Source organism: Pongo abelii, chromosome 9 (assembly GCF_028885655.2).
Source record: "Pongo abelii isolate AG06213 chromosome 9, NHGRI_mPonAbe1-v2.0_pri, whole genome shotgun sequence".
Classification (NCBI taxonomy): domain Eukaryota; kingdom Metazoa; phylum Chordata; class Mammalia; order Primates; family Hominidae; genus Pongo; species Pongo abelii.
In genome coordinates, this window is record NC_071994.2 from 1,704,888 (window position 1) to 1,729,642 (window position 24,755).

General features: G+C 54.1%; 1 protein-coding gene across 1 annotated transcript; it reads right to left on the reverse strand.

The window, feature by feature from the left end:
- Positions 1-5,743: 5,743 nt before the first annotated feature.
- On the reverse strand, positions 5,744-23,398 carry IFITM10 (interferon induced transmembrane protein 10). Its single transcript, XM_054524099.2, has 3 exons — positions 23,101-23,398; positions 20,405-20,857; positions 5,744-6,373 (listed from the first exon to the last, which is right to left on the reverse strand). The coding sequence occupies exons 1-3, from the start codon at positions 23,182-23,184 to the stop codon at positions 6,224-6,226; spliced, it is 687 nt and encodes a 228-aa protein (XP_054380074.1). The 5' UTR covers positions 23,185-23,398; the 3' UTR covers positions 5,744-6,223.
- Between the last annotated feature and the right edge of the window lie 1,357 nt (positions 23,399-24,755).

Genomic DNA, 24,755 nt, shown 5'->3' on the forward strand with positions numbered 1-24,755 from the left:
TTTTCATATGCATATGAAAATATGTCAGTAGACATTTGAGTTATTTCCCATTGGTGGCATTTATACATCATACTACAATATATAAAAGACATAAAATACAGAAAACTATGTCAAGCATAAATGTACAACTCAATGACTTTTATACAGCAAATAGTCATGCAATCACCACCAGCATCAGAAAACAGAACCTTCCCAGCAACCCAGAAGTTGCCCCACCTGTGCTCAGATTTGTCAAATGCATCAACATTTTTCATTATGATCATTCTATTTGTGTCTTGCAGAGAAAAGCAGTAACCAAATGGAAGATGTTGGTAATTGTGACTATATTAAAATTGGAAACTTCTGTCTATAAAAAGATGCCACTAGGAGAGCGAAGAGGAAAGCCTCCGAGTGGAAGAAATTATCTGCACTGCGTAGAACCATCAGAGGACATGGACATGCTGTCCTGAGAGAACCCCTAGAATCACGGAGAAACTGACAGCCTGGTGGGAAAGAAATGGTCAAGACACTGAAATAGTCATTTCACAAACAGGAAAACCAAATGGCCAATCTGTGCACAGAAAAGACGCTCGACTTCCTCACCCATCTGGGAAGCACAAACCAAACCCACCGCGAGATACTACCACGTGTTCCCCTGAGTGGCAAAAATTAAAAAAAAAAAAAAAAAAAAAGACTGACAGCAGGTGCACTGGGGAGGAAATGAAACAGTGGGAACACACACTGCTGGGGGAGGCGCAGCCACCTTGGAGGGCGGGCGTCGCCTACTGAGGTGGAGGATCGGCAAACCTCATAATTCGGCAATCCCACCACTAAGGATCTGCCTAAGAGACATGGGCTCTGGGGGCCCCAAGCAGCACGCAAAAGGATGCTCGCAGCAGTGGTGCCCCTAAATGCCAAGACGGAAACCGCCCAAGCATTTGTCGGTGGTAAAATGGCTATGTACGCTGTGGTACATGATGCAATGGATGTCAGGCTGCAATGAAAATTCATAAGCACCCCAGTGAATCCCCGGGGGGGTGACTCAGCGCAAAACACCCAGCACAAAAGAGTGCATGGCCTGGTTCCACTCATAAAAAGTTCCAAAAGTCAGGAGCCTGTTTAACAGATGACGGCGCTGAGGGATGCACTCTTAGGTCGTAAAAATGTACACAAGGACTTGGAATTGATTGATGGGTGTTGATCAGTCAGCGTGGTGGATCCCAGCTGGGAAGGAAGGGGCAGTCAGAAGGAGCCCCTGGGGTCTTCCAGGGGTCTGGACAAAGTGCTCTTTCTTGATATTTTATGGCTAAATTGACGGATGATTGCTTTGTGAAGATTCATCAAGCTGTACATTTTTAAAAATTTTACTTTTAATTGACTTTGGCCACTATTCTGTGCGTTATATTTCACATTTAAGAAGTTTTTGTTTAAAGAAATCCTTTCTTTCCCATAGGTCATGAACAGCCCATTATTTTTGGCTAAAAGTCATCGTTGCTGCTTTGAAAATAATCGATTTTTCTCTCGCTGCTTTGAAAGCATTTTCCTCTGCGTCTCTGGTGCTGTGCAGTTTCGCTGTGATGTACTCAGCCGGGGATTTACTGTTCTAGCATGTGGGCTTCACTGGTCTCAAATTGGTGGGTTGATGGAGATTATCAGCTGTGGGCCATTTTCAGATGCTGTTTCCAGTGACTACTTCTGCCTCTTCCACCATCGCAGCCTCTCTGGCCAGTCTCCCAGAAGCACATCTCCCGTCCTGGCTGCGAGCCGCCCCTGACCACCCCTGTAAAGCCTCCAGCTCAGCAGGTGGATGTGAAGTAGGGGTGGGGAGGAGATTCCCGTCCTTTTTCTGTCTCAGAACAGTTCCCCTCTCCGCCCAGTCCCTGTCAAGGGCAGTTCCTCTCATCCTGAGGTCCAGTGAGATGGAGCTCGCCTCAGTGGGCCCTGTGGTTTGGTGGGGTCAGAGACTTCCCTGGCCCCTTGTGCCCCCATCCATCTGAGCTAGTCAGCTGCATGCTATGGGAGCAGGAGGACCCCAGGGAGCATATATTCCTGGTCTCTAAAGCCCCCGTGGGACACCTGAGCACATGCAGTTAGGAAAGAATGTTATGTGGATTTCCGATGTCTGGAGAAGAGGCATCAAGCTCCACCTGCTGGAATGGGCAGTGGCTTGGCAAGGGCAGGGGAGCCTGGAGAGCTCTGGCCACTGCGGTCAGGGGAAGGGAGGCTGGGGGATGACCCTATAGCACCTCCTCTCCAATGCACACACATCTTACACATGCACACACACACAGCACACATACACAATACACACGCACACAGTCACATATATGCACACATGTATACACAACACACACGTGTACGTAGTCACACACATGCACATATACATAATACACACACACACAGTCACACACACGTGAACACAGCCACATGCAGCACATATATACACATGCACAGCCACACACATGCACGCACATGTACACGCAACACACACGTAGTCACACACATGCAGTCACAAACATGCACACACAACAATCCACATGCATGCACAGTCACACAATCACACAAAGCACATTTACACACAAGCACACAGTCACACATGCACACACTTGTACACACAACACACACACATGCACACATAGCATGAACATCACGTGCAGTCACACACATGCAAACACACGCACAGTTACATACAGGCAAACACATGTACACAGAATACATGCATGCATATAGTCACACACACATGCAGTCACACACAACACATACACACATGCACACAGTCACACATAAGCAGTCACACACACATGCACCACATACACAGATAAAAGCACACAGGCACACACACTACACACACGAACACATGTGCACGCAGTCACACACATATACAGTCACACGGACATGCAACACGCATGCACACAGTCTCACACACACACACACACAGATGCACAGTGAGGCTCAGCCTTTACACTCCCCTCAGTTCTGATCCTTTATTTATTTATTTATTTATTTATTTATTTATTTATTGAGACAGGGTCTCGCTCTGTCACCCAGGCTGGAGTGCAGTGGTGCAATCATGGCTCACTGCAGCCTTGAGCTCCTGGGCACAAGCAATCCTCCTGCCTCAGTCTCCCAAAGCAATGGGATTATAAGCATGAGCCACTGCGCCCAGCCCCAATCCTTTTAAACTGGGCTGTTGGGCTGGGGTCCCAAGGGCAGTGACCAGGGCAGCATGGGGAGAGGGGAGAGCAGAGAAAGTCACCTGACTCCCAAAAGATACACAAATATATGGAGGCACACAGGGAGAAGTACAGAGAGAGAGTGAGAGGGGGATTCATTCTTTCATTCGTGCAATGTTTATTGAATGTCAAATGTTTGCCAGGCACTGTGCAAAATCACATAAAAATGAGGCGGGAGGAGGGCAGTGGACAGGGAGCGCCAGCAGGTCAGGCATGAGTACAGACAGGCAAAGACACAGACTTCGAAGCCAGAGACCAGCGCCGGAGCTGATGCCTGCTTGCCTGCCTGCTGAGGGCGAGAATGCACCTGCTGTGGGGGCCTGACCTCACCGTGGACACCCACCGTGGGAGCACCAGCCCTCTCCTGGTCCCCAGGGTGTGGAAGCCAGGGGCCTTTGTAGCCCCACATTACCCGGAGTTGGATACAAACATCCCAAGAGCTGGGGTTGCCTTTACTGGCTGGAAGGTGACCGTTCCATTTCCCCAACATGAACTCAGAAAGCTTCAGCCAGGCACAGGCACATCCCAGGGAAAAGCTGGCTGAGGGCTTCCCTGATGCAGGTGTGTTTCCTCCTGGCCCCTGTTCCAGGCGGCCACCAGCACTGGCACCAAATGTTTAAGGAAAATAGGCAAAGAAAGCATTTGCCCCTCTACTTTCTTCCCTCCCAGGCATAACATGGAAGACACCTGGACACCGGGGTCAGCCTTAGCTGACCTCATGACACAGGACCCAGGTGCTGTGTCTCCCCTAGGTGCCCCAGAAACTAGAAGCCAGGACCTTCTCACTTCCAAGGCCCAGCAGCCTCTGCCATCATCTTCCAGCCCAGGCTCATCCAGGAAGCCTCTGGGTCTAATGGTGCAAGCATCCGAAGTGCCCACAACCAGGCTGCCCACAGGCTCGGCAAGGCGTTCAGCTGCCCCTGGCACTTCTCTCACCATCCTCCAAGAGGCTCAATGACAGCTCCGTGCAGCCCCACATCAGCCTCACAGCCCGCCGCCTCCTGCCCTCCCATTCCACCACTGCCTGGGGTCAAGGGTCGGTGCTCAAGAGTCCCACATGGTCCCCACCCTGTCCCCTCTCTCAACTCTGACCCCTAAGCCCTCCCATTTTGAGGTCACACACTCCCCTCCCCTCTTCCCTGAGCACCCCCTCCACCTCTGCCTGGGCTGCACCCCAGGCCCACGGGCAGGTGCTGGCCACCCTCCCTTCCTCTGCAGGTTTCTGGGTCAGGACTGTGACCAGAATCTTGCTCGCTGCACTCCTGCCATGGCTGTTCCCTGTCCCCTGCGTCTGTCCCATCTGCTGCTAGCTCAAAGTCCTCCCTTCCGAGGCACCCCGTGTCTCCAGCCCAGAAGGTTCTTCCCTTCTCTGCTTGGCATCTCAAAGTCAACATCTTCTTCTCCCTGGTTTCCTGCTGTTGGTACACAGCCCTCTCCACTGGGCTGTCCAAGTCAAGGGACAGGAATCCTCCGGACTTCTCCCCCACCTTACCTCCCAAACCAGTCAACCCCACTGCCTGCACAGCTGCCACACAGGCACCCTGCTGTCCAGCCCTCTGCCACCAGCCCCAGCCCAGGCTCAGCTCCCACCACTTGCATCCACCTCTGTCCACTGGGCTCCCCTCCAAGCTGGCCTCGCTACCCCAGGGGGCACGAGCTTCCCAAAACATGAGGCGCACGGCCATGCCCCTGCCCTGGGAAAGTTCGCCTGCCTTCCCACCGGATAGCGAGTCCTTCCCACTGCACACCTGTGCTGCGGGATTTCCTGAGGTTTCCCAGACCAGCTGGGCCCCCACGGCGCGAGGCTCCACACCCATGGCCACTGCCTCGGCTTCTTCTCCATCTTCACCTCCCCGCCTCCTTCGTGTGCCTCGCCGATGCCCTGCGCTTTTCCTAGTGCACCCTCATCAGACTTGTCTTCAGGGCTGACCGGCACCCCCATGACTGTGCCTGAGTTCCAAGGGGCAGAGCCCATCCCTGCATCCTGCCTCCCACGTTGCAGATGGCACATGCCGTGGGCCGTCAGGGCGCTGGCCTCGGCCTTTGAATGGCATCTTCAGTTCATTTTCACAGTGATTGTAGAAGTGAAAGGCCATTTTCCTATTTTACAGCTAAGGAGATGGGCAGAGAGAGGTAAAGAGGCCTCTCCGGATCCCAGAGCCCTCCAGGAGGGACAGGGGTTAGCCAGGGGTCTATCGTCTCTGCCTGCTGCTTCCTTCCGAGTGAATTTGTGGTTTCCTTTGCTCTGATTTGGCCAATGCAGGCAGCTGAGGCTGTGCCCCACCCCCTTCCGTCCCCCCAGGCGGCTGTCTGACCCTCTAAGTGACTCGAGTTTGGGGTACCTCCACCAAATGCCCACCCTCCCATTCATCGTTTGGCACAGCTGTGATGGAGCAGACAGCAGACAGTCTCCTGCAGTCTGCTGGGACACAGCACCAGGGGCCCTGACCACCAGGCAGTCCCTGAAGGAGGCTCGCAAAGCCTCCAGACTTCTCCAGGCCCTGCCAGGGACGCAAAGTAGAAGGCTGGGCTGGAGCTGCATGGGTATTTCATTGAAAGTTCACAGACACAAGGGCTCTGAGTGGGGTCACAGCATGGAGGAGGCAGGGTCAGGGAGCATAGAGTGAGTCCTCCCATCCTGGGACAATTTTGCGTAAGCCCTTCCTGCTAGGTGTCAGGTCCAAGGGGTCCCAGGAGCCTGGGAAGGGGCACGTGAGGGCAGGGACACAGACACTGGAAGCCAGGGTGCAGCAGTGAGGGGAGAAGCCCCCAGGCCCCAGACACAGGCAGGGCAGAGGCCAGGAGGCGGAGGGGGTGGACTGAGGGCCAAGCTCACTGCACCCTTGCTGTACTCAGCTTCTGATGGCCTTGCTGCCCAGTTCACAGCTCAAGGGGGGCCCAGGACAAGAAGCCCTGCCCTGCCCCAACCTCATGGGATCCTGCGTTTCAGGGACCATGAAAATAAACATGTCTCAGTGCTTGTCTCTGCCAGCGGCCGTGCCTGGCGGGCCTTAGTAGTCGGTGAGGGGGTACCGCAGGAAGATGAAGACGAGGATGATGCAGGAGGCTGCCAGGGCAGAACTGGTGATGTTGAACAGCCGGGCCGTCTTTGCATCCTCCACGGCTCCATCCAGGTCATTGAGAAGCTTCTTGTCTCGCACCTGAAGCCGGGAGGAGGACAGGAAACGGGCAGTCAGCCAGGGAGCAGGGCTCGGAGCATCCAGGAGCCCAGCAGGGCCGGTGCCACAGTGCTCAGCACAGTATCAGTGCTTTGTTTCCAAGAGCTGACGAATGAACGATGTTTCTAGAGGAACACGTCTCTGCCCTGGGGCACTGTACACTGATGAATTTAGGGGCACGGGGGCGTCATGTCTGAAACCTCTCAACCCTCAACTGGTTTATAAAGTAGGTGAGATGTATTTATAGAGAGAGAGAAAAGCAAATACGATAAAATTGTTAAAAAATTGGGGCAACTGGGTGAAGGATATAAGGAAATTCTTTGTTTTTTATTTTTTGCAAGTTTTAAATGATTAAAATAAAAGAAGTTGGCCTCAGAGAGAATATGATTGGAGGATGGGGCAACACAACTGTCTCCTAATTTGATTGGTTTTGCCTCGTTTAAAATTAACTGGGATGCCCTGAGGATGAGCGTTGTGCATTGGCAGGAGAGACAGCAGTCTCCAGGGCCTTTGGGGAGGGATATTAAGGTGAAGGGAGTGGGCTGGCACTCAGGAAGTCTTGGGGAGGCAGTGGACTGAGCTGGACTCATTTCCAAGAAGCAACCTTCATTTAGAATGAGTTATAGGGCCCTCCCCTCCTCAGCACTCTTTCCTTCTATCCCATCCACAAATATGTGGGTGTTTGCTGTAAGAAGAAACCAAGTTCTAGGATGAGGAATGGAAGGAGAATGGAAAGAAAGGAAGAGAGGAAGGGGCAAAAAGTCTTTGCCTTAGTAGATTGGAGCTGGGCTAAAAGAAGGAAGGTGGGCAGATAGATACTGGGGCTGACTAATGCCTGGATCCCTCAGTGTGCAGGTTAGGCGGATGGACAGGAGACCCAGGTCGGAAGAGTGGACGGACAGGGGAAAGATGGGTGGTCAGGGCGATGGGTGCGTAATTGAGTGGGAGAATGGAAGCATAAATGGATTGGTCTGTGGGTGGATGGATGGAGGAGGCAGAATAGTGGAAAGAACAAAGGAAGAGGAGAGAAAAAAGAGGATAGAGGGAGTGGGGAAGTGAAAGAGAGAATGGAATTCAGTGAAGTGGAATGGAATGGAATGAAGTGGGGCAAATGCAGTAAAGTGAAATAGAGTGGAGTGGATGGAATGGATGGAGTGGGTGGAATGGATGGAGTGGAGTGGATGGAATGGATGGAGTGAATGCACTGAAGTGGATGGAGTGAAGTGGATGGAATGGATGGAGTGGAGTGAATGGAGTGGAGTGGATGGAATGGATGGAGTGGATGGAGTGGAGTGGATGGAATGGATGGAGTGAATGCAGTGAAGTGGACGGAGTGGATGGAGTGAAGTGGATGGAATGGATGGAGTGGAGTGGATGGAATGGATGGAGTGGGTGGAATGGATGGAGTGGAGTGGATGGAATGGATGGAGTGAATGCAGTGAAGTGGATGGAATGGATGGAGTGGAGTGAGTGGAGTGGAGTGGATGGAATGGATGGAGTGGATGGAGTGGATGGAGTGGATGGAATGGATGGAGTGAATGCAGTGAAGTGGACGGGTGGATGGAGTGAAGTGGATGGAATGGATGGAGTGGAGTGGATGGAATGGATGGAGTGGAGTGAATGGAGTGGAGTGATGGAGTGAATGCAGTGAAGTGGATGGAGTGGATGGAGTGGAGTGGATGGAGTGGAGTGGATGGAGTGGAGTGGATGGAATGGATGGAGTGGAGTGAATGGAGTGGAGTGGAGTGATGGAGTGAATGCAGTGAAGTGGATGGAGTGGATGGAGTGGAGTGGATGGATGGAGTGGATGGAGTGGATGGATGGAGTACATGGAGTGAATGCAGTGAAGTGGATGGAGTGGATGGAGTGGAGTGGATGGATGGAGTGGATGGAGTGGATGGATGGAGTACATGGAGTGAATGCAGTGAAGTGGATGGAGTGGATGGAGTGGAGAAGATGGAATGGATGGAGTGGAGCAGATGGAATGGATGGAGTGGAGCAGATGGAATGGATGGAGTGGAGCAGATGGAATGGGTGGAGTGGAATGGATGGAATGGATGGATGGAGTGAAGTGGATGGAGTGGAATGGATGGAGTAGGATGGCTTGGATGGAGTGGAGTGAATGGAATGGATGGAGTGAGTTGATGGAATGGATGGAATGGATGGAGTGGATGAAGTGGAGTGGATGGAATGGATGGAGTGGAGTGGATGGAGTGGATGGAGTGGATGGAGTGGATGGAGTGGAGTGGATGGAATGGATGGAGTGGATGGAGTGGAGTGCATGGAGTGGATGGAGTGGATGGAGTGGAGTGAATGGAATGGATGGAGTGGATGGAGTGGAGTGAATGGAATGGATGGAGTGGATGGAGTGGAGTGGATGGAATGGATGGATGGAGTGAAGTGGATGGAGTGGAATGGATGGAGTAGGATGGCTTGGATGGAGTGGAGTGAATGGAATGGATGGAGTGAGTTGATGGAATGGATGGAATGGATGGGATGGATGAAGTGGAGTGAATGGAATGGATGGAATGGATGAAGTGGAGTGGATGGAATGGATGGAATGGATGAAGTGGAGTGGATGGAGTGGATGGAGTGGAGTGGATGGAATGGATGGAGTGGATGGAGTGGAGTGGATGGAATGGATGAAGTGGAGTGAATGGAATGGATGGAGTGAGTTGATGGAATGGATGGAATGAGTTGATGGAATGGATGGAATGGATGGAGTGGATGAAGTGGAGTGAATGGAATGGATGGAGTGGATGGAGTGGAGTGGATGGAATGGATGGAGTGGATGGAGTGGAGTGGATGGAATGGATGAAGTGGAGTGAATGGAATGGATGGAGTGGATGGAGTGGAATGGATGGAGTAGGATGGCTTGGATGGAGTAGAGTGAATGGAATGGATGGAGTGAGTTGATGGAATGGATGGAGTGAGTTGATGGAATGGATGGAATGGATGGAGTGGATGAAGTGGAGTGAATGGAATGGATGGAGTGGATGAAGTGGAGTGAATGGAATGGATGGAGTGGATGGAGTGGAGTGGATGGAATGGATGGAGTGGAGTGCATGGAATGGATGGAGTGGAGTCAATGGAATGGATTGAGTGGAGTGAATGCAATGGATAGAGTGGATGGAGGGGAGTCAGTTGAATAGATGAAGTGGAGTCAATGGAGTGGAGCTGGAAAAAAAGTTGGAGAGGGAAGGGAAGGGAGGGAACAAGGGCGAATGGGCAAGTAGGTGACTTGGAAGATAAATTGTACAGAACATGCTATCAAAATGGAGAGATTGAAGATGGGAAGAAGCAGGTATTGAGGAATCAGGGTAAGGAAGGAGGCAGGAAGAAAGTCTATGCTCTCATCGGGTTCTTATACTAGTGGTTTTGGAGGAAACTGACATCTGCATTGAAATTTGTATTCCTTTATAAGGACTGAATGTGTCACCCACTTATTGAGGTCTTATTTGATGCCTTTGTTAAAATAAAGCTGTATAACTTTCTCCAGAAAGAGCTATTACATCTTTTGTTAGACTTAGTCTTAGTCTATTTATTTTGTTTTTTATTATAATGTAAAAGTATATTTTAATATTGCATGTCTAACTGATTTTGTATGCAGCTAAACTATCATATTGTACTAATTGACCATGTGTTCTTAATAATGAATCATATCTACAGCAAATACTAGCAGTTCTATTTCCTCCTTGCAGTCTATTCTAAGACAGCACAGCATAGAGGTTAAAGCACAGATGCAGAAACACTGACTGGATTTCAATCCTGATTCTGCAGGTCATAGACTATGCAGCCTTAGGCCAGCTAACAACTCACTCTTCTGCTCCTCATTTCCTCATCTGTAACATGAAGATGACAATAGCGCTGCCTCCCAGGGTTGTGGGAAAGGCTTAATGAATTGATGGATGTGAAGCTCCACCACAGTGCCTGGGCCAAAGTAATCTCCTGTCATGGAGGCAAAGAAGATTGCAGAGCGATCCCAGACAGCAGCGATGAGGACAAGCAGCTGAGTCTCATTCTTGACCTCAAGGTACCAGGAAGGATAATCCTCATCTTATCATTAGAGTTCTATGATTACATTAGAATTTCCACAAGATAAACATATTGTTTCCTTCTCTAATTCATTAAGATGGTAGATTATATTTATTGATTTTTTTATATCAAGACAACTCTGAATTCCTAAAAAAACTTTTGGTCGTGATTTCTTTGTTGGATACTTGGAGTGAGGAATAACGTGGCAGAGGGAGGATGAAACACTGAGTGTCAAAAGCGGATGGAGTGGAGGGCAGGAGGCTGAGGCAGCTGGGGTATTGGGTGCATGGAAAATGGCGGCCATAGCTAAAGAAGATAGGTAAGAGGAGGGTGGGGGAGTGATCCCATGATCGGGAAGGTGGGTGGATGGAGCTGAGGGGTTATGTGGATGGAGACTGGGTGTATGGGACAGAGAAATGCATGTAGAAACTTGTGCTGGGTGGGGAAGAGGGCTGGACGGATATAAGAATGTACATTGGATGAGTGGGACAGGCAGATAGCTGAATTTATGAATACAATGCTTCTTGATGTACAATGGGGCTACAGTCCAATAAACCCATCATAAGTTTGAAGTGTCATAAGTTAAAAATTTCATACGCATTTTCGTATGATGCGTTTTTCACAAACCTGGTAAGCAGAGGAGCATACCGAGTGCCTATGGCTTTCCTGCCATTGTGAAATTGAAAAAGCATACGTCAAACCATCATAAGATGGGGACCGTCTGTATATGCTGGGTGGGGTAACAGGTGCATAGACGAACATATGAATGTATGTCCAAGTGGACAGATGGATATGCAAATGTATGCCACATGGGTGGGGCATCTGAGTAAGTGGATAAGTGAATGGCTGCTGGATGGGAGGTGATGTGTGGGTATGTAAGAGCATGTTCAGTGGGCAGGACACGCAAATAGGTGAATACACGAGAATGTGTGCTCATGTGTCCACGATGGCTTGGACCAGGGCAGCGGCAGAGAAGGTGATGAGACCCAGCCAACTTCTGGACATGTGTTGAAGGTGGAGCCGACAGTGTTTGCTGGGATCAGGCTTGCAGTGTGATAAAACGAATGGAGGCCAGGCGCGGTGGCTCACACCTGTAATCCCAGCAATTTGGGAGGCCGAGGCAGGTGGATCATGAGGTCAGGAGTTCAAGACCAGCCTGGCCAAGATGGTGAAACCCTGTCTCTACTAAAAATACAAAATTTAGCAGTGGCAGGCACCTGTAATCCCAGCTACTCGGGAGGCTGAGGCAGGAGAATTGCTTGAACTCAGAGGGCAGAGGTTGCAGTGAGTTGAGATCGTGCCACTGCACTCCAGCCTGGGCTACAGAGTGAGACTCCGTCTCAAAAAAAAAAGAAAAAAAAAAGAATGGAACTTCACGTGATTTGAATGAATGGAGAGGTGGTTACAGGAATATAGGAACGGATGCCAGACTGGAAGGGCAGGTGCACAGATGGGTTTCTGAATGCACACTGGATGGCTGGAGCAGGTCCATGGCTGGATATAGTAACGGATGCTGGATGGCTGCGACAGATCCATATGCTAAATGGGTGGAACAGGTAGATAAATGAATTTATGATGTGTTTTGGATGGGTAAGACTGGTGGATAATAGAAAGGAAGGAGGGTTGTTGATATAGTGTAGACCACCCGATGGCAGATGAGTAGAGAGATTCATTAATCAATCAATCATCAATCAATATTTACTTAGTGTCTGCTCTGAGTAGTTGCTGTTCTAGGTCCTGCGTATATCACAAGGAGTAAAACAGAGTCTCTGTCCTCACGCAGTTTACAGTGTAGGGAGGAGATACAGAAAATAAACACAATAAATAAGTAAAACATGTAATGTGTTCAATGTGCTAAAAAGAAACTCGAAGAGGCTCAGGGGAACAGAGTGCTGTAGGAGGTGCAAGTCTAGCTCGGTGGCCAGGGAAGACCTTGTGGAGTGGGAGATATTTGAGGAAAGGTCAGAAGAATGTGACAGACTCGGCCATGTGTTCATCTGCAGGGAGGCATGTCCTCGGAGCATAGAGCTCTCTGTGCAGGGCCCGGTGCTTCTGAGGACTAGGTGCAGAGTAGGGGCAGCAGATCACAAAGAGAGAAGGGGAGGACATACGGTCAGAGGAGACCATCCAGGAGCACGGTGCAGGCTCTGTGGGTGCTTTTTAGTCATTTAGAGACGGAAAGATGAATGTGATATGACATATATGAATGAGGCAGTGCTGGATGCTGTGCTAAGAAAAGATGTCGGGGGCCAGGCGTGGTGGCTCACGCCTGTAATCCCAGCACTCTGGGAGGCCAAGGAAGGCAGATCATGAGGTCAGGAGTTCGAGACCAGCCTGACCAACATGGTGAAACCCCGTCTCTACTAAAATACAAAAATTAGCCGGGCATGGTAGTGTGCACCTGTAATCCCAGCTACTCAGGAGGATGAGGCAGGAGAATCGCTTGAACTCAGGAGGCGGAGGTTGCAGTGAGCCAACATTGCACCACTGCACTCCAGCCCAGGCAACAGAGCAAGACTCCATCTCAAAAAAACAAAGAACAGATAGCTGAACAGGCAGAGAGAGGTGGATTGAATGGTCCAGGGGAGGGTGAAGGTGGCTTGGACCAGGGCAGCAGTGGTGAAGGTAGTGAGACCTGATCAGCTCCTGGACGTGCATGGAAGGTGGAGCTGGTGGTGTTTGCTGGGATCAGGTGTAGAGTGTGATAAAAAGCATGGAACTTGACATGATCTCAAGGTTTTTGGGGTTTGATCAACTGAACAGGGAGTTGTAGAAGGCTGCAAAAGGAAGACTCGTTTAGCAGTTCAATTTCTGAGATGTCAAGTTAGGAATGCCCTTTAGATATATAGTAGACATTTGACATAGCAATTTGTGTGAGTCTGGAGTTCAAAGATGAGGTCTAGGGCAGAGATATAAATTTGAGAAGCATCAGCAAAAAGATGGTATTTAAAACTGATATAGTTTGAACACATGTCCCCGCCGAATCTATGTTGCAGCGATCCCCAGTGGTGGAGGGGGCCTGGCAGGAGGTGTTTGGGTCATGTGTGTAGATTTCATGGCTTGATGCTGTCCTCACCATAGTGAGTGAATTCCTGAGAGCTGGTTGCTTAAAAGTGTGAGGCACCTCCCCCTTATCCCTCCCTTGCTCCCACTCTTGCCATGTGAGATGCCTGCTCTCACTTTGCCCTCCACCATGACGGGAAGTCTGAGGCTTCCCCAGAAGCAGATACCAGCACCATGCTGCCCGTACAGCCTGCCGAACCATGAACCAATTAAACCTCTTTTCTTATAAATTACTCTCTCTCAGGTATTTCTTTACAGCTGTGCAAGAATGGCCTAATACTAAAACCATGGGACTGGATGGGGTACCAAGGGAGTGAACATGAAGGAAGGAGAGGATGGAGGGCTGAGCCCTGGAGCCCCGCAGTGTCAGAAGGTTAGGGAGTCCAAAGCAATTAGGAAAGGGGCCCGAGAAGAGTGGGCCAAGAAGCAGGGAAGGCAAAGGGGGCACTAGGGTGCTAGATGGCGGAATGGGCTGAAAAGTACAAGCAGAGGTGGGACACAGAGGATGAGGCAGCCATGTGGGTGCAGGGGCGATGGATGGTGCTGGGTGGGTAGAGGAGAGGGAGAAGGAGAGCGGGAGAGAGAACAGGCTGATGGCTGGGAGTTGGGTGAGTCCATTGAAGCAAGGAAGGAAGGAAAATGGAAGGACATTTTGATGATGAATTGAGGGCTAGGTGGCCAGGCAGTTCTTCTATGACTGTGAATATTGACGGATGACAGATGGGTGAATGTGTGAAGGAAAAAGAGCGGGGGTGGGCAGATGTGGGTACAGAGAGGAACTGGTTCTGGCTATAGAGATGGATGGAACAGGTCACTGGAGAAACAGGGGAGAGGAAACACAAGGAAGGGATGACATATAAGTGGATGAAAGGGCAATGTTATGGTCTGAATGTTCATGTCCACCAAATTCTTGTATGGAAATCCTAACCCCTAAAGTGATGGTAGGAGGTGGGGCTCTTGAGAGGATTAGGTCATGCGTGGGAGTGGCACCCTTATAAAAGGGGCCCCAGAGAGGCCCTTGGCCCTACTGGCAAATGAGGACACAGAAGTTGACAGCCTACAACCCAGAAGAGGGTCCTGATCAGAACCTGACCATGCTGGCACCCTGATCTCAGACTTCCAGCATCCAGAACAGTGAGAAGTAAATACCCAGTGTTTACAAACCAAGTAATCTGCAATAATTCATTAGAGCAGGCTGGACAGGCTCATGCCACTCAACTTGGAGGCACGTGAATGGGATACAGGAATAAAGCCAAGGAAGGAAAGATGGGATGGATGTGCCTGGAAGGTCAGATGGGCAATGAGATGAATGGTGGGGTGGGTGGACACATGCCTGAGAGGAAACAAAGAGAGAATGGACATTTTATGGCTGAATGATTAGCTATATTAGTAAAGCAGGTAGGCGGATTGTAGAAAGAATGAAGGGGATAGAAGGGGAGAATGCATGGCCGAAAAGTGGGGCAAAAGAAAGGAAAAGAAAAAAATGAGAGGGAAAAGAATGTGAGAAATTTATGTATGAGCAGTTAGAGACAGGGTGGATGAGGAGGGAGGGAATAGAGAAAGTGACAGTGGCTGGATTGCGCTGACAGTTGGGGTGAGCTGAGGCACGCTGAGTATGAAGGAGGCACTCAGTGAATGGGTGAGTGTGACTCAGCTAGGGGAGCAGCAGGAGGAAGCAGCAGGAGGATGTCTTGAAGGGTGAATAGATGTGTTGCCATATGAGGTCACAGGATGGAGGGATGATTGGGTCTATTGACAGGTAGGGCTGGGAAGGAAAGTGGGCAATTACTGAGAAAGTGAGACTAGATGAATAATTTAGTGGGTTGATGCATAAGGTTGGTGGGGACAGGATGGGAGAGCAGGGCAGGGAGGGGAGCCTGAATGATCATGTGTGAACACTGGTGGATGGAAGATTGGGTGGCTATTTGGAGGGGTTGAAGGGAATGTGGGAGGATGGATTGAATATAAGTTTGGATGGATGGACGGAAGGAGGATGGACAGATGATGGATGGATGGATGGACAGATGGAGGATGGATGGATGGATGGAGGAAGGATGGATGGATAGATGGATGGAGGATGGATGGATAGATGGATGGAGGATGGACAGATGGAGGATGGATGGATGGACAGATGGATGGATGGACGGATGGATGAAAGATAAATGGATGGATGGAGGGTGGATGGATGGATGGATGAAGGATGGATGGAGGGCGGATGGATGGAGGATGGATGGAGGATGGATGGAGGATGGATGGAGGATGGATGGATAGATGGATGGAGGATGAATAGATGGATGGATATGGATGGATGGACAGATGGAGGATGGATGGATGGACAGATGAAGAATGGACAAATGGAAGATGGATGGATGGAGGATGGATGAATGGATGGAAGATGGATAGACAGATGGATGGAGGGTGGATGGATGGATGGAAGGATGGATGGATAGATGAAGGACAGATGGAGGATGGCTGAATGGAGGATGGATAGATGGATGGATGGATGGATGGAAAGATGGAGAATGGATGGATGGAAGATGGATGAATGATAGATGGATGGAGGATGGGAAAGATAAATGTGTGATGCTGATATTCAGAAAGGAGTGAGTGGGTGAGTGTGTACATCCAAAACCCAACGCAGAACCCACCCACCTAACCTGTTCTTTCTGACAGCCCTGTCACTGGAAGGTCTCACAGCCTCCTGGGCTCACATCTAGCAGCTGCTGTGTCCTGGCCACACCTGTTCCTCCTCTCCCACCCCCATCCCCAGCTCACAAGCTCTCCCACCTGGACCACCACACTGGGACTTGAACCTTCTGCCTCGAGGCTTGTCTTGTCCCCTTCCACTACACTGGTTGCAGATTTCATGGCACTGATCATATCCTTCTCTTTCCATGTCTCCTACAGATGAGAGCCCAGCCCCTCACAAGGTTTTCAAACCCCTCACCACACTGCCTCAGGCACTCTTCCAGGAATGTCTTCCATCTCCCATCGAGGACAGGGGCCTTGCCGACTCCCTAGACTGCCCCACCTACGTGACATAGTTTATGCCATTTTCCCCGCCTGAAACACCTTTCCCCTCACCAAGCTTCAAGGCCCAGTGAAATTGCTGCCTCCTCCTAGAAGTCTTCCAGCCTCACCCCAAACTGGGAATGAAGTATTCCTTTTCTGAAACACTGTGGTGCTTCTTCCATCTCATCATGTGTCCTCTGTCCACCCACCCATTAGACCAACATGTCTTAACCCATCTGTTGGCCAGCTCTGCCTTGGGTACAGATTGGCTGGGGTGAGCAGATGTGGCTGGGGCAGGACTGTCTCTGCAGGCTTTGCAGAAGAGAGACCCAGATCTCACAAAAGCTCTCCAGGCTGAGGATGTGCACAGGCAAACCAGGACGTGCACATCACTCACATCACATTTGCCGAGTGACCGTGGCGGGGAAATGCTGAGGCCAGAAGGGTTAAAAACGCGGCTTGGATGCTGAGATGAGACGTTTGGCCATCATCCAGCTGACCGCGGGAGCCAGTGGTCATCAGGAGGCGGCATGTGGAGACGGCATGAATGGAGAATTGACTTTTTGTATCTCTGCCTTCCCCGGACACCAGGCTGTGCAAAATAAGGCTTCAATCTCTGCGCTGCAGATCCAGCCTTCGTTGAGCTGAATTGGCCCATGTGGGTGGGGGGTGGATGGATGGCTGGATGGGTGGATGGACATATGGGGGCAGGCAAGGACACACTGTCTAGTTCATACCACCGCATGCGGGCCTCCGCCCTGCTCACGTGTGCTGGCTTGAATGTTGTTTTGTTTCTATTTGTTTTCTGAACAGATGAGGGAACAGGGGCTCAGTGAGGCAAGATGGCTTGTCTGTCCCAAGAGCTCGGATTTTAGCCAAGACCTTCCGACCCCAGGTCCGCCCTGTGCCCTTGGTGTAGGGTGCAGGTCAGGAGACCTGCAGCTGGGTGACCAGATGGATGCATTCCCAGGCGTGGGGTCCACAGCCAGCCAGTTCCGTCCTCCTTTCTGCCCAGGATGGAGACAGCTCACTTTGCACCCATTCCCAGGTATGCCCCAAAGCCTCTCTGCCCTGGCTGCCCCCGCCCACCGCAGGAAGGACACAGGAGGAGCAGGCCTGGGAGGAGGTGTAATGAGCCGTCCCTGACCCTCAGAAGGGCCAACCTCACACCACCCCCAACCCCTGCAGAAACCCGGCACCATCCAGAAATCCCTGACCTACCTACAACCCGAGCCAGATGGGCCTGCCCCATGCCAGCCGGCCAGCCACAGCCTAAGCCAAGCGGGAGGAGGGACAGCTTCCGGACGGGAGCCCAGGCAGCCAGACCCATGTCCGCAGGCTGTTGGCAGGGCACAGAGAGAGGGGAGGCAGAGCTCCACCAGCGGCAGCTTCAGCCCCCCAACACTGGAGCTCTCTGCTCAGGATTGGTCTGGGGAACCATAGCTGGAGCTGGTCGGAGGCATGACCCCCAATTCCAGGGGCCCCTTTCCTTTGTTGCTTCTACACACACACGCACACACGCACGTGTGCACGCGCGAGCACACATGCACGCAGGAACATATACTCACCACACACGCACACATGCTCTCACACACTTGTGCACACACATTTACACGTACCATGCACACTCACATATTATACACACATGCACACTCAGGTACATACACACATCACACATGCACACACACACTTGTGCACACACATTTACATGAACCACACACGTGTGATTACACACATGCACACAGGTACATACAGCACACAGGCACACACTCTCACACACTTGTGTACACACATTTACACGTGCCATGCACACTGGTGCAATTACACACACATGCACACACACTCAGGTACATACACACAGCACACATGCACACACTCTCACACACGTGCACACACATTTACACGTGCCATGTACACACACGTGTGATTACACGCACGTGCAGACTCAGGTACATACAGACGGCACACCACACACACACGTGCACACACATTTATACGTGCCACGCACACTCAAGTGTGATTACACACACGTGCACACTCAGGTACAGACAGCACACAGGTACATACCCTCACACATTTGTGCACACACATTTACACATGCCATGTATACACACGTGTGATTACACACATGTGCATGCTCAGGTACATACAGCACACAGGCACACCCCCCCACACACACTTGTGCACACACATTTACATGTGCCATGCACACTCACATATGATTACACACGTGCACACTCATGTACATACAGACAGCACACAGGCACACACCCTCACACACTTGTGCACACACATTTACATGTGCCATGCACACACACGTGATTACACACACATGCACACACTCAGGTACATACAGCGCACATGCACATACCCTCGCACATTGTGCACACACATTTACACACACCATGCACACACATGCAATTACACACACATGCACACACAGGTACATACACTCACACACCACACATGCACACATGCCCTCACACACTTGTGCACACACATTTACACACACCATGCGCACCCACGTGATTACACACACATGCACATACACGCAAATACACTCATGCCTACACACACTCATACACATGCACACACATGCACACACAAAAAAATATATGTACACACTCATGCACACAATGCATTCACATGCACACATACAGTTACACTCACAGTACATGCCCACTTATGCAATTACACGTGAGTACACACACACACTGGCACGTGCTGGCTCACACACAGGCCCCTGTGTCAGAGCCCAGGGATGGGTCCGCAGGCCCGATGTTGAAGGTGCCCGTGCCAGTGGGCAACACCGGGGTTGGCAATGATGATGAGTCAGGAGCAGGACCGGAACGCCAACGGCAGTTGCAATGCCGGGCGGGATGGGGCTCGAGCTCAAGGATGGAGCAGAGGCGAAGCTGGCCAGGCGCCTTTCCTCCCAGTCAGCCTCTGCCCAGCCTCTTCTCTCCCTGCATCCCTTGTCTTCTCCCCCACCCAGCAGGGCAGCTGCATTGGTGGAGTACATCTGGCCTTGGCCATTCAAGTCTGGGCTGGGGAAATGTGATGATGAGGCTAAACGTGAGCCAAGCCCTTCCTTCCAGTGCGTCAGGGTGGGGAGGAGGGCCTGCCCTCGCCCTCATGCTCCCTTCCCCAGGAAGGGCTCCAGCACCAGACACATTGACACAGGGCTGCCCCCCTCACTGTGAGCCCATCACAGCCTCCCTCCCACCATCTCCGTCCCTGCTGCTCTACCTTGCCTTCAGGGGGACAGGGTCATGTCTGCCCAGCACCTGCTCTGCTACCAGCCAGCTCTTCTCACAGCACTGAGCTGGGGAGGTGCAGGACCTGTTTACACCCCTCTTCCCTGGGCTGCCCTGGCCACCCAGGTCTGGTCTCCACGCACGGCTTGGCAGAGCTGTGTAAGCACCTGCCCTTAGGGTCCGGGTGAGGAGCTGGATAAGAAGGTGGCCCCTCTTCCTTTCCATAGGAGTAGGATTCCAAGCCCTCTTCAGCCCCATTCTGGCCCCATCCCTGTACACGGAGAAGTGGCTGCTGCCCAGGTCTACGTCCCACGTCCCCTGAGCCCGAGCAACCCCCCCACCAACCCCTGCTCCCAGCCCCTCCTGGAGGTTCCGCTGAGCTGGCTGAGCAGAAAGCCAGGCCCCGATGGCTCAGGAGAGGGAAGGGCAGACCCCTGCCCACCCAGACCTAGCCAGTACCCCGACCTCTCTGGGACCCACGATCAGGACCCCTCACTGTCCTTTGATCCGTTGGCCCCTCAACTGCACCTGCTCTACCCGTGTGCTCCCCTGAGAGGGACAGGGGCCCAGCGCCGCCAGCCAGGGACCGTCCTGCCGGCACCACCTCTCCAGCCCGCCCTTGCCCCGTGCCACTGCCCGGGCTCACTTTGAGGGAGTAGGCCAAGGCGATGAAGCCCAGGCAGCAGAAGTTGAGGTAGACGAAGTTGAAGATGGACCACAGGTAATAGTCGTTCACCTCGGTGGTGTCCGGGTAGACCTCGATGACGGTCGTGGGGTTGGTCATCGTCTTCTTCTCGGCTAGGTGCTTGCAGGCGGGGGGCGCGCCGGCAGCCCGCACGCTGTCGGTCTTGCTGCTCTTGGACTCCATGGGGAACAGTGTGGGCGCCATCGGGGGAGAGGCCGAGGGCTCAGGGGCAGGGGCCGCTGGAGCCTGCAGGGCAGGGGGCTTGGACACGCAAGCGAAGCAGCCCTTGGGCGAACCTGCCGGGGGCCTCGGGATCCAGAAGGCCCCGTCCAGGGGGACTCGGGCTTCCTGGGCGCCGTCCGTGGTGCTGGCCGGGGCTCCCAGCGGGGCTGGGCACTGGCTGGGGCCCTGGGCCTGGAGAGGAGAAAGGGAGAGCGAGCTGGGCCCGGCCTACTGGCCAGCACCCACCCTCACGCCCAGCAGCCCCGAGAACAGCCCCAGTGGAGACGGAAATCCCTGCGGGGGCCACCAGCTGCCAGCCTGCCACCTGCCTCCCCCACCCGCCCCGGGCCTCGGCGGCCACGGACGATGCCAAAGCCCTTCGCAGCAGCCTTGGCAGGGACCTGGGGCTTTCATCACTTTGCCATCTGCGCACAAACACTCACCCACTGACACACACAACAGCACCCCCCGCCCCAAAGCACACCAACGCTGAGACTGACACTTGCAAAACACGGAATGCCCCAGCACCCCAAACAACCCCGCACACACGGGGCGCCGGACCCACAGCGACGCTGCCTCAGCCGCCAACCGGCAGAGCTAGCAGAGCGGCCAAAGCACCTGCCCACGGCGCCCGCGGACACACGATACCGCCACGGGCACCGCCACGGGCTCCACCGCGGGCTCTCCAGACCCCGGGCGCACCCGCGGGCGCGCTCAGAGCCATTGACGAGTAAACAACTCCCCACACAAGGCGATGCAGGCTCAGCCACGAGCACCAAGAACCGGCACAGGTGCGGGGTCTCCAACTCGTGCGCACCGCCCCCCACCTCCAACCTGGGGACCCCAAGCGCGCACACTTGCCCGGAGCCACGCATCCCCGGGCCATACATAGACGCACAATGACAGGCTGCGAAACGAACACTTCTCCAACGAGGCACCAAGACGCTCGCGCTCTGCGCCACCCCGCGTGCCCAGCTCCCGTGCGGCGCGCGCCGGGGGGTCTGCGGCCGAGGCTCTGCGGCCCCCAGCCCGACCCGGGTCTGCCGCAGCCGCCCGGACGGCGTCTCCTCACCTGCAAGCGACTCCTCGGTGCGCGGCCGGACCCCCTGAGCCTCGGTGCGCGCGTCCTTCCGCCGTCCCGCGGGCCGCTGTCTGTCCACTGATCCGCCTCCCAGCGGCCCAACCTTGAGGGGGTGGGGAGCGCGCGGGGCTCGGCGGCGGCGCCGCTGCCTCCCCCGCCGCCTGCGCTCCCTCCGCAGCGCCAGACCGGCCGCGCGGCTGCAGCCCAGAACCTGACTCACGGCGGCGGCGGTGGCGGCGGCGGGCACAGCCACCTCCCCGCCTCCCGCCTCCTCCTGCCGGGAGGGTGGGGGCCGCGAGCCTGGCCGGAAGCCGCGACCCTGGGGAGTTGCAAGGTCCTGCAGGGATGGGACCCCTACAGTCCCCGACCAGGGTGCCCACGCCACCTCCATCTCCCGGGACCCACTGAGCCTTCCTCCCCACCCCACCCGGCCCCATCCCTCTCGCGGAGCCCCCAGCCCCGTGGAAGACTGGCCGCTCCCCGAACCCTCCCCATCTGCCTCCCCAAGAGAGACCCTCTTCCTCTTCCCTCTCTCCCCATGGGGCTCCACCCCAGCGCCTGGGCCCTGCTGCCTCCAGGGACCCCCGCCCCTGGGTCCTGCCCTTCTGGCCTGTTGACTCTCAGTTCCAGCAGCTCAGTCCCCTCCTGACGAAGCTCCAGTCCCCTGAGCCCCAGCAAGCCCCCTACCTGACTGCCCGTCTCTGCCCCATCCTGTCCCTAACCAAGTCCCAAAGGCCCCAAGACCACCCTCCAGTCCCTTCCCTCAGCCCACCAAGTCCAGGCCCTCCAGTAAGTTTCAGCACCCCCTACTCTGTTCCCTCCTGGCTGAGCCCACTCCTGCCCACCGGAGCTCCTGCCCCCTTTCCTGGAGTCTGACTTCACCCAGCCGGGGCCCCACTCCAGTTCACCCCCAGAGTCTGGGAGAATGTGGCCTCTCCTGCACAGACCCCAGGGCACGCTCCCTCTGCTCGCAGGGCAAAGTGTCCCGTTCCGAGCTCTGGTCCCGTGCTGAGGTCCTGGCTGCTAAGGACACTTGTCTCCCTGGAGGCTGGTTCACTCACCTGCCCACAACCTCTCTGTGATCCCCACCAGCCCTTCTGAGCCTGGTCCCCTGAGGATACTTTGTTCCCTGTGAATCATTTTTCCTGACAAACGCCTGTCCTCCCAGCCTCAGCCGCCTTCGCTACCCCACCACATCCTCACTCTCACGGTATGCTTGACCCCAACTGATCTTCCATCCCCATAACAGTCCGCATGAGTCCCTCCCCATGGAGAAAACTCCAGCCTTCCCTCCCTCCCTCCAAGTCCCCTACTTCACCACGCAGGTTCCCTGAGCTGGGTCCTCTTCAACAACCTCCAGCTCCCACTGAGCCCCGACCCTCTCCAAAGTCCCCCAGAAGCTGAGGATGCATGGCGGCCCCCGTTTTCCCTCCCTCATCTCTCTCCAAGCCCGATCCTCCCATGAAACTCCTTTCTCCTCTGCCACTCTCAGTTGGCCTCCTGCATCTCCACAACCCTCTTTCCTGTCTGGAAGGCTGGTCCTGCTTGAGGTCGTGTCTGCCCGCCTGTGCCTGACTCTGAAAACTTTCTCTCCCCAAACCTCTGTTCTGAACCCTGATCCCCTGGAAAAGCCCGGCCCTCTGCAAGCCCCTCCCCTTCCCAGCCTAGTCCCTGCCCCTCATGCCTGGGCTGACCCCTGGCACAGCGTTATCCATGGCACGCCAGGAACCCACAGCACAAGGCTGATCTTAAATGATGTTGATAAACCCTAACGAGCAGGAGAGGTCATCAAGCATGAGGAGCCTCCTCCTTGTCTCCTTGGGCACCCTGGCCATGCTCTCCCTGGAGCCCACAGGCCGTGGGTGGATGGGGCCTGTTAGAGAACCAGGGTTCCGTTCTCCCTCCCCAACTCCCTCCTCCTTTCCAAGGGCCTGGCCCAGGGAAAACTGGACCCGGTGTCCTCAGACGGGGCCTGATCCCAGGCTACGTGTGGCCTGTGTGGCCTGTGTGCCATGCCCCCATGTCTCCCCAGCATCTGAGCTGGGCCTACCCGGCCAGCCACCACCTTCTGGGAGATCCTGGCCTGCCACACAGCCACTGCCCAGTGCTGCCCCACTTTGCCCAGAAGGCCTCAGGCAGTGAGGAGGCCTCCACAGCAGGAAGAGAAGGTTGCCTGGGCCCGAGGGGCCAGGGCCTGCCCAGGGTCACTGGGTACGTGACAGGGGAGCCAGGGCCTGCTCCCGGCCTCAGGCCACCTTGGGGCTGCCTCTCTCTGAGGCCAGGAAACACCACTGAGAGGCAGCCAGGGGGTCGCAGGGCAGAGCCAGGGCCCAGCCAAACTCGGCACAGCCACCATTCATGTGACTGTGCTGGGCTCCCCAAGGGCCTGGGCTCCAGCATCTCCTCTGCTAGGGGTTTCTGGTTACAACCCAGTCTAGATAAGGGGGACTCCAGGCTCAGGGTCCAGTCACCAGCTAGAAAACCACAGAGGAACCCGGGGTCAGACTCTAGGGCCCCGAGAATCCTGCCGTGCTGGAGGGAACCCTCGGAGCAACCCCAGGGCAGTAGCCGTGAAGATGGGAGCTGGACGGAGCTGACAAGCTGCAGAGGGAGGGAGATGGGGAGAGTGGGATGGGGCGGGGACAACAGGGCACGGCTGCCTCCTTGCACCTGTCTGCCCTCCCGGGCCTCAGTGCACAAAACATCTGATGACAGGACATTTGTCTCCCCAGAAGCCCTGCCAGGCCCTGCAGAGCTCTGCCCGGCTCTGCTCAGATTTCAGGCATGCCAAACGCTAGGCATGCGTTTCCGAGCCTCCATGCCATCCTGGGTAAGTGTTCTTGCTCCAGGTGTCTGCTGTGGCATGGTTCTGGGGTGCAAGCCTGCAGCCCCTCGGGAGGAAGGCCAAGGCAGCCACCACCCTCAGGCAGAGGCATCAAAATAATGGCGAATGTCACATCTGCCTCATCTTCTAACCTGTTGGGGTGGGGCTCGAGGGGGCTCTAAGTG